Consider the following 10,356-nt stretch of genomic DNA (forward strand, 5'->3'; position numbering starts at 1 on the left):
TTTCATATTCTTAGCTGGATCCCCAGTCTAATGTGTTTCCTCCTCTCCCCCCCCCCCCCCCCCCACAGGTCCTGCGCACTCTGCAGTACATAGACGATGGCGGTGCTGTGCAGCTAAAGGGCCGGGTGGCCTGTGAGGTCAGCAGTCATGAACTGTTGGTGACTGAGCTGGTTCTGGATGGGACCCTGTCACCTCTTAACCCTGAGGAGATTGCAGCACTACTTTCATGCCTGGTCTTTCAGCACAAGACGCAGTGTGAGCCAAAGCTAACAGACACTTTGAAGCAGGTAAGGCTGAACAGTTACAAAACGCGTGACATGGCAGCATTTCACAACATGTAGATTTGCTGTAGATATCTACCCCTCCCTTTAGAACAGGGGTGTCGAACTCCATTTCATCAAGGGCCACAGTAGAAGTATGGTTGCCTTAAAAGGGCCGGTTGTATCTGGGGTGCAATACGTAAAAAGTCCTGGATTGAAGGGTACATTACATACAGAGTGCAGAGCTCAGGATTATACTATGTACAGAGTGCCGGGTTCAGGAGTGCTCCACACATAGAGTGCAGGGTTCAGGAGTGCGTTATGTACAAAGTTCAGGGGTGTGCTGTGTACAGAGTGCAGGGGCACCCTATGCACATTGTGCAACACCAACCCCCTCCTTGAAGCTTCCTTTCATCTTCTACCTTGCCTGGTTATAGTACCTCCCTTAGCAGGTGACTTTCCCGCACCTTCTAGGGAGCAGAAGCGGAGGGTGAAAGTTGGAGGTGGCATAATGGAGTTTTTCTGCTGAAAAACTGGGTGCGAGGGCCACATGACAGGGCCTAGAGGGCCGGATTCGTCCTGCGGGCCTTGTGTTTGACATATGTGCTTTAGAACCTTGATTAGGCCATCTAAACGTAATATTAGAGTTATAGGGTAAGTCTAGTGGGTCCAAACAGCCCATGGCTTCTTAGAGTGTAGTCACTGAATACTCCCAAAAGTAAGATCTTCCCTCCATTATTCCCAACATTGTTTAATAGGAAGTGTTGGAATTATGGAAGGAATATCTCACTGTTGGAAGTTTCCATGTGATATAAAATAAGAAGCCAATGGCACACACACAGATAGATATATATATATATATATATATATATAGTATACAGTTCTTAGCAAATGTTTTAGGCACGTGTGGAATAAATGCTGTAAATGTAAGAATGTTTTCAGAAATCAAAGATCAAAGTCTTAATAGTTTATTTTTATCAATTTACAAAATGAACAAAAAGAGAAATCCAAATCACATCGATATTTGGTGTGAGCACTCCTCGCACACAGTTTGCGAAGGAACTCAGCAGGTAGGTTGTTCCAAACCTCTTGGAGAACTAACCACAGATCTTCTGTTGATGTAGACTTCAGATCCTTCTGTCTCTTCATGCAATCCAAGACAGACTTGAGATCAGGGCTCTTTGGGGGCCAAACCATCACTTCCAAGACTCATTGTTCTTTATGCTGAAGATAATTCTTAATGTCATTGGCTGTATGTTTGGGGTTGTTATCCTTCTGCAGATTAAATTTGGGGCCAATTATATGCCTCCCTGATGGTATGGCATGATGGATAAGTATCTGCCTGTATTTCTCAGCATTGTGTGTATCTAGAAGAACTGATGTTGGTTTGAAGCCAAAGAGTAGTCACACCAAATTTTGATTTTGATTTTTCTTCTGTTCGCTCTCACTTTACATTTTGTAAATTTGTTAAAAATAAGCAACTATATATATATATATATATATATATATATATATATATATATATATATACACACACACACACACATTACACTGCTCAAAAAAATTAAAGGTACACTTTGAAAACACATCAGATCTCAATGGGGAAAATTATAATGCTGGCTATCTATACTGATATGGACTGGGTAATGTGTTAGGAACGAAAGGATGCCACATCGTTTGATGGAAGTGAAAATTAACCTGCAGAGGGCTGAATTCAAAGACACCCCAAAAATTGTAAAAAAGATGCAGAAGGCTAGTCTATTTTGCTGAAATCTCATTGCAGCAACTCCAAAAGGTACTCACTATGGACCCACATGCTTGTATGCATGCCTGACAATGTCGGGGCATGCTCCTAATGAGACAATGGATGATATCCGGGGGTATTTCCTTCCAGATCTTGAATAGGGTATCACTGAGCTCCTGAACAGACTGAGATGCCACCTGGCGGCGTTGGATGGGCCGAAACATAATGTCCCAGAGGTGTTCTATGGGATTTAGGCCAGGCAAACGTGGGGGGGGGGGGCATTCAATGGTATAAATTCTTTCATCCTCCAGGAACTGGCTGCATACTCTCACCACATGAGGCTGAGCATTGTCATGCACCAGGAGGAACCCATGACCCACTGCACAAGCGTTGGGTCTGACAATGGGTCCAAGGATTTTATTCCAATACCTAATGGCAGTCAGCTTGCCATTGTCTAGCTTGTAGAAGTCTGTGTGCCTCCCCATGGATATGCCTTCCCAGACCATCACTGACCCACCACCAAACCAGTCATGCTGAATGATGTTACAGGCAGCATAATGTTCTCCACGGCTTCTCCAGACCCTTTCACGTCAGTCACATGTAAGGGTGAACCTGCTCTCATCTGTGAAAAGCACAGGGCACCATTGGTGGACCTGCCAATTCTGGTGTTCAATGGAAAATGCCAATCGAGCTCCACAGTGCCGGGCAGTGAGCACAGGGCCCACTAGGGGACATCAAGCCCTCAGGCCACCTTCATGAAATTCTGTTTTTGATTGTTTGGTCAGATACATTGACACCAGTGGCCCTGCTGGAGGTCATTTTGTAGGGCTCTGCCAGTGCTCATCCTGTTCCACCTTGTTTACAGAAGCAGATAATGGTCCTGCTGATGGGTTAGGGACCTTCTACGACCCTTTCCAGCCCTCCTAGAGTAACTGCCTGCCTTCTGGAATCTCCTCCATGCTCTTGAGACTGTGATGGGAGACCCAGCAAACCTTCTGGCAATGGCACATATTGATGTACCATCCCGGAGGAGTTGGACTGACTCTGCAACCTCTATAGGGTCCAGGTATCACCTAATGTTACCAGTAGTGACACTGACCCTAGCCAAATACAAAACTAGTAAAAAACAGTCAGAAAAAATGAGATCTCATTGTTGTCTATCTAGTGCACCTGTTGGTAATTTCATAAACATCAAAGCAGCTGAAACTGATTAACAACCCCCTCTCTAACTAACCAGCTCAATATCCCAGGAGTTTTATTGACTCGTTGCTATACTCTGAATAACAAATGTTCCTTTAATTTTTTTGAGCAGTGTGTATATGTATGTATATATATATATATATATAGAACACACACACACACACACAGTATCTCACAAAAGTGAGTACACCCCTCAGATTTTTGTTAATATTTTATTATATCTTTTCATGTGACAACACTGAAGAAATGACAGTTTGCTACAATGTAAAGTAGCGAGTGTACAGCTTGTATAACAGTGTATTTGCCTCACAGGCCACCCGCCGCAACCAAGCCCCAACCCAACCCTTGGCCACACCTATCTTAGAGGAGAGATGTACAGTGGTGCCAAATAATGGTAAAAGGTTAAGGCTCAGGACTGTGTATCGCACAAGGCACTTGGTTCAGAAATGTGTAACACACAAATTCAGGACAGGTGTGTATAACACACAGGGCTCAGGAATGTGTATAGTGCAGTGGTAAGAAGTGTATATAACACAGGGTGCACAAAAAAAATCAGTAAAAGGCAAGAAAAGCAGACTAAGGACATGGATTACTGGAGCTCATTGAGGGAACCGTGAATGCCAACATGTACTGTGATATACTGAAGCAGAGCATGATCCCCTCCCTTCGGAGACTGGGGTTCATTCCCTGCTGAACAGCTTCTGAGCATGCCCAGAAGCTGTGCAGGGATGACGGGCCTACACCGGAAGTGACAAGCAGGGCCGGTGCAGGGCATTCTGGGACTCCAGCATCACCGAAGAGGACGCTCCGGCTTCAGCTGCCCACACCTGAGATGGCAGCGCTGGACAAGACATTTTCAAGGTAAGTATTTCTTCTAAAAGGTAAGTGAAACAGGGGACAGTTCAGAGGCTATCATTGCTTGAATGCACTAGGCCTGACTGTCCCGGGGGATTTTTATCTAAAAAAAAAAATTTTCAGGGTGGAACTCCGCTTTAACACGAGTTTGAATGTGATTGCCTAATTCTGCTACATCCCCAGTTATAAGAGGGTGTGCACACTTATGCAACCACATTATTTAGCTTTTTATTTTTACTTATCCGCCCACCCCCCCTTCCCTCTCCCCCCCCCTTCCCTCTCCCCCCCCCCTTAAAAGATTTCAGTTTGTTTTTCAACTGAGTTGTACAGTTTATAGGTCACATTAAAGGTGAAAAAAGTTCTGAAATTATTTATCTTTGTCTCCTTTCTTTACATCACAGAAACCTGACATGTTAACAGGGGTGTGTAGACTTTTTATATCCATTGTATAGTGAGGCATTGTGAACTGGCATATGTGTCACCTTGTCATCCAGGGTTGATCTCAGATGTGGGGGGAAAATAAACATTTTTTTTGCCAGAATCTTTATAAGTTCTTTTCTGGGTCCCAGAGTCCAGAAGCTTTTTAGAGCTTTGGGTGGGACAAAGCCTCAATCCCTAGGTCCACATCTTACCTGGTAGCCAGACCTTAATAATTCTCAGTCTCAGCTGTGCACAGGCCTTTATTAATGTGAGCTGACTCATGCTCTGGGCTCTTTCTCTTGCTCTGTCTACTGTAAGAGCCTTCTGCTGGGTGAAAAGGCTTACTGCTGACAGAACCATAAAATGGTCCACATGTTGCCTTTTTTGGGGGAACCCATTAGGGGTTACATTTGGCACTTTTCCACTGCAAGTACGGGCTCGGCTCCGCTCGGCACTGCTTGGCCCAGCTTTTCCACTGGGTGGTACGAGTCGGCACGTTTCAGCACTGTATAGGCTCTACTTGGCTCAGTTTGCTTTTCCACTAAAGTAGTAAGTGGGTGGGATTACAACGATTCTCAGACCAATCAGTGGCTAGTAGTGACAAACAATCAAGGCTGCATGCAAAGGATTGTGGGATATGGTGTAGGTACGGTCTGCTTGGAACCCCAACCGAGGTGGTACTATTTAAGCGAGCCATACCGAGCCGTACCATGTAGTGGAAAAGCGCCGCTGTACCAAACCGCACTGAACCATTCTAAAATGTACCGTGCAGTGGAAAAGTGCCAAACCGATCCAAACCAATCCGTTCCATGCAGTGGAAAAGCGCCAATTGTTTGTCAGGATTTCCCCTCATCTACTGTTCCAGTGACAAATGTAAAATTTGGGATTTCTCATCACGCTGACAATGCACCAGGACATGTAAAGCAGGGAATCTTCTCAGTTGGAACATAGAAAGCATTAAAAACCTGATATTTTCAAATCCTTCCCTACTCTATCCAAAGATTGTTTTTGATAAAGGTATACTTAAAGAGGGTTGCAGCAAATGATAGTGTGTTTTCTTGCAGGGAGTGAAGAAGGTGAGAGAGCTGGCTGAACGAATTGCGCTGATTCAGCGGGAATGTGGCCTTAGGGAGTCGGTGGAGGACTTTGTGTCGCAGTACAAGTTTGGCCTGACGGAGGTTGTGTACGAATGGGCACGTGGAATGGTAAGAACAGTTTACTGGGTGGAAAGTATTGATGGATATAATATGATGGCAAGGCTGAGGCCCCCAAAAATGTATCTTTGTATTTGTAAGCCACAGCAGGCTCTCATTGTACTGCAGCACTATAATATTTTGAATGGGTTGAAATGTAACTTGTATTCACATCCATTTATGTAATTCCAGCCATTTTCAGAAATCATGACCCTGACTGACATCCAGGAAGGACTTATCGTGCGCTGCGTACAGCGACTGGATGAAGCGTGCCGGGATGTACGCTCTGCCGCGCGGTTAGTGGGAGATGCTACCCTGTGTGCCAAGATGGAGGCCGCCTCACAGCTCATCAAGAGGGATATAGTGTTTGCTGCAAGCCTGTACACACAATGATCTTTAACCACGAGGTAATTGCCAACATTCTTGTCCCTGAAAGGTGTCCCTGCAAAAGTCCTCACTTTTCTCACTATCCTCAATGCCCAACGCAGTGGCGGCTGGTGCTCAAAATTTTTGGGGGGGGTGGGCGCAAAAAGAAAAATGTAATAGGTATTGCTTTGCGGCAAAAAACACAGTAAAAAATTGCGTGACTTTGAGGTCATGGTATAGGCATGGCACAGATGATGGTATAGGCATGGCATGGCACAGGTGATGGTATAGGCATGGCACAGGTGATGGTATAGGCATGGCACAGGTGATGGTACAGGCATGGCACAGGTGATGGTACAGGCATGGCACAGGTGATGGTACAAGCAATGGCACAGGTCATGGTACAGGCATGGCACATGTCATGGTACAGGCATGGCACAGTCATGTCACTTACCTGCTCTTGGGCTGGCTCACTCGACCGTACCGACTGCTGTGCTGTGCTGTGGGCTGCTGAAGATGGGAGACACGTCGCTCCTGGGTCCGGAGGGACAGTACTGATGGTAGTAGGGAGTAGGTAGGTTCTCCTGGGTCCTGGTGGAACAGTACTTATGGTAGTAGGGAGTAGGTAGGTTCTCCTGGGTCCTGGGGGTAAGTAATTACTGAATAGTCAGGACAGTTGGAGTAAGTAGCAGAAAGCGGATTCACGTGTCGGGTGGGATGGTGGAAGGGGCCCCGGGCCCCGCACAGTCGGGCAGGAGGATGTAGAGAAGAGCCCAGCTCCCCTACATGGTGCTCCCCCCCACAGGTTCAGGCCATGAGGGGGCGACACTGGACACCCCGACTTCTCCGGGCAGCCCCTCTTCTGCTGATCCCTCTCTGATTGCAGATTATCTCTGCACGATCCGATCCCACGGATATAATGATCCCACGTGATATAACGTGAGGCCGCCCCCCCCCCCCCCCCTCTCATTATCACCCCCCCCACTGCTGGCACAGAATAATACTAGAAGTCTGCTGCACTCTGCAGGATCACATCCTGTCACTTCACCTCCTCTGTACTGCGCTCCGGCGTGGCGGCAAGTCCTCAGTCCTCCCGGCTTCCGCCTCCGTCCCATGGCATGGGGGTTGCCTTTCGGCCAATCAGGAAGTGCATAGCGGACGCGCTTCCTGATTGGCCAGGAGGAGGATCCGTGTGACAATAGCGAATTTTCTTTCGCTATTGTCTCAAAAATAGGTGGGCTCGGAGCGCACTGCTCCGCGCCCCGGGTCCACCCTCTTCTGAAGCCTATTAGAGCCTCTGGCTCTAATCATGTGACAACAAAAAAAAAATCCCATTGAACTCCATGCGTCCGGCACCCCGCATGCAGATTAGGGGGACGATAGGTAGGGCTGCGCCCCCAACACACCGGCCGCCACTGGCCCAACGCTGCTCCATTGAAGAAAACATTTTTTTTGAAGTCTGCTAAGAAAGAGATCATTCTGGGAGTGTCTATTACCTGTGGCCTTCCCTATACGCTCTGTAAACTCTCGCCAACCTCCATGTCAATACAGGACACAGAAGTCAATGGGAGGACCCACTAAGCGCAGCGGAGGACATGGGTAACCAACGTTTCTTGAAGTGCCAATTTTTTTCCTGACGGTAGATTTAAACCTCTCGCTGCCACCAATATAAGTAATAAATCATCAGCAGTGCTGTGTCATAAGCATTTTATTTACCATTTTACTCCCGGATACTGACCATGTACAGGCAGTGCCCAGGTTACAAACAAGATAGGGTCTGTAGGTTTGTTCTTAAGTTAAATTTGTTTGTAAGTCAGAACAGGGACATTTTTTAAGTTTAGCTCCAGCCAAAAGAATAATTACGTTTTTTAGATAGGATAGGGAAGGGTTAACACCCCTGTACCATTTGTTTTGCTGTCTGTGCCCCTGTTCATAAGATTTCACCTCACTTTCTGTCCCTCTGACAACTGGATTTTGAAAATGTTGGGCTTGTTGTGGAAACAAGGATTGGTGATAAAGCTTCAATGGAGACACCTTTTTTCCATGAGAATTCTTACAGGAGTGAATTTCCCTTCCTAGGGGGAGATTTCTTCACTTCCTGTTATCTCTCTCTGTAAGTAGGAGCTGATTGTAAGTCTGATGTTTGTAACATGGGACCGCCTGTAATAGAAGTACAGCTGACTAGTCCCTTCTACATGCTTCAGATGTTTATTAAAATAACTAAAAAAAAACACCCCAAAAATGTTTAAGACCCCAATCCTGCCTCCCACTCGCACATACATTCAAAGAAATGCACAGCCATCATTCACTAATAAAGAGATTGTAAACCCTTACATTTTTTTTCTGTTAAATAACAAACCTGTCATACAATGGTTTTGCATTCAGCAGCCCCAGTCCTCCATTTCTCTGATCCCCTGCTGACACTCCTGGTTCCCCCCTGTCGAGTTGACACCATAGCAAGTCGCTTACTATGGGTGCACTCATACTACTGAGCTGGCTCTGTGTGTCTATACATACACAGACGCAGCTCGGCCCTACCCCCCGCTCCCTCCTCACTGGCTGTGATTGACATTAGCAGGGGCCAATGGCTGTCACTGCTGTTACTTTGCCTATGAGGAGAGAGGGAACATCTACGCTCGTGCACATCACAAGTCTAGATCGGGCCAAGGTAAGTATAAGGGGGAGAGCTGCAGAAAATGCATTAAGGTAAAAAACCTTCTGCCTTTACAACCACTTTAACTTTAAATTGACACGTTTAAAGGCCTTTAACTCCTTCATGCCCACCCCAGCATCCCTTTTAACTGGGCTATTATATCCAAGAAGCAGGAAGGTCTTTCCCTAATCATGTGACTGACTGACTGTTACAGTGGTCACATGATCAGAAGTTGTCCCCCCCCCGGTTCCTGATCATTAGCACAGACCGAGAGCTATCTTTGACAGTTCAGTCTCTGTGTGCGCTCTGAGCACGGAAGCTTATGTCAGATATAAATGTGCATGTGTGGCATGCCGGTATTGAAGCCCACTCTCTTGGCCGCCACACATATGCGTTGCTTGAGCAGCAAGAGGTTAAAGCATCAGTGGACAATTTTGGGTATCCTATTTTTATTGGGCACACACACTTTAAAACTTGACATTTTTATTATCTATTTACTCGACACAACCTCGTCTTTTATATGTGTTCATTAAACAGTAGCACAATTATCATGTGACATAAAGAAAATACAACTGCCACCATTTTATTCTACAGGGTCTCTGCTTTCATTTAAATATGTAAGATTTTGGGGGTTTTAACTAAACTTCACTCCTAAAATGTAGATTTTTTTTTTAACATGTACAAAAAAAAGGTGCTGGAAGTGAAAGGGTTGTTGTACAATGACAATGTTCTTTTTTAAACTAACGTCTTTATCTTTATCATCTTTGCTTCTCCTTTCAGTACAGCGGTAACTAATATCATGAAATAATAACTCCCCATTATATTTTCTCATTTGTTTTTCAGCATGAAAAAATCTAGCTTTGCCTGGCAAACCATCCGCCTATCAGCACATCTGAGTCCTGGTAATTGGCTTCTAAGTGGCAGAAATGGCTGCAGCGTTGACCTGTGCCAAGTCGTAACCTCTATGAGGTCTGCCTTTTGAGAGCGATATTCCAGAATCCTTGTCTCAAGCAGAAAATATGAGATTAGCTTTTATTTCAGAGGCCAGGATGAACTGTACAGGGCCTTTGTTGCTGTACACTACAGCACTGCTTCTAGAAATAAACCTGTTGTGGACTCTTTTCATGGTGTGTTTGTTCATTGGGTTCTTAGGTGAACTGTCTGTGTTCCACCCTACAGCCAATCATAGGCTTAGTGTAATAAAGTAGATGTGTAATTATATTCTAAACATTTTTTTAAATACAAGCCCGATTCCAAAAAAGTTGGGACACTGTACAAATTGTGAATAAAAACAGAATGCAATGATGTGGAAGTTTCAAATTTCCATATTTTATTCAGAATACAACACAGATGACATATCAAATGTTTAAACTGAGAAAATGTATCATTACAAGGGAAAAATAAGTTGATTTTGAATGTCATGGCATCAACACATCTCAAAAAAGTTGGGACAAGGCCATGTTTACCACTGTGTGGCATCCCCTCTTCTTTTTATAACAGTCTGCAAACGTCTGGGGACTGAGGAGACAAGTTGCTCAAGTTTAGGAATAGGAATGTTGTCCCATTCTTGTCTAATACAGGCTTCTAGTTGCTCAACTGTCTTAGGTCTTCTTTGTTGCATCTTCCTCTTTATGATGCGCCAAATGTTTTCTATGGGTGAAAGAT

General features: G+C 45.2%; 1 protein-coding gene across 1 annotated transcript in view; it reads left to right on the plus strand.

Annotated features, from left to right (window-relative positions):
- The window catches only part of SKIC2 (SKI2 subunit of superkiller complex), a 125,039-nt gene extending 115,457 nt beyond the window's left edge, over positions 1–9,582 (plus strand). Inside the window, exons 28-31 of the mRNA XM_082263474.1 lie at positions 69–287; positions 5,544–5,684; positions 5,865–6,079; positions 9,535–9,582. Coding sequence (XP_082119600.1) covers positions 69–287; positions 5,544–5,684; positions 5,865–6,065 — 561 coding nt within the window. The 3' untranslated portion in view covers positions 6,066–6,079; positions 9,535–9,582. The remainder of the gene's footprint in view (positions 1–68; positions 288–5,543; positions 5,685–5,864; positions 6,080–9,534) is intronic.
- Positions 9,583–10,356: the final 774 nt, after the last annotated feature.

The sequence above is a fragment of the Pelophylax lessonae genome (assembly GCF_965119305.1).
Source record: "Pelophylax lessonae genome assembly, chromosome: 7".
In the NCBI taxonomy this organism is placed as follows: domain Eukaryota; kingdom Metazoa; phylum Chordata; class Amphibia; order Anura; family Ranidae; genus Pelophylax; species Pelophylax lessonae.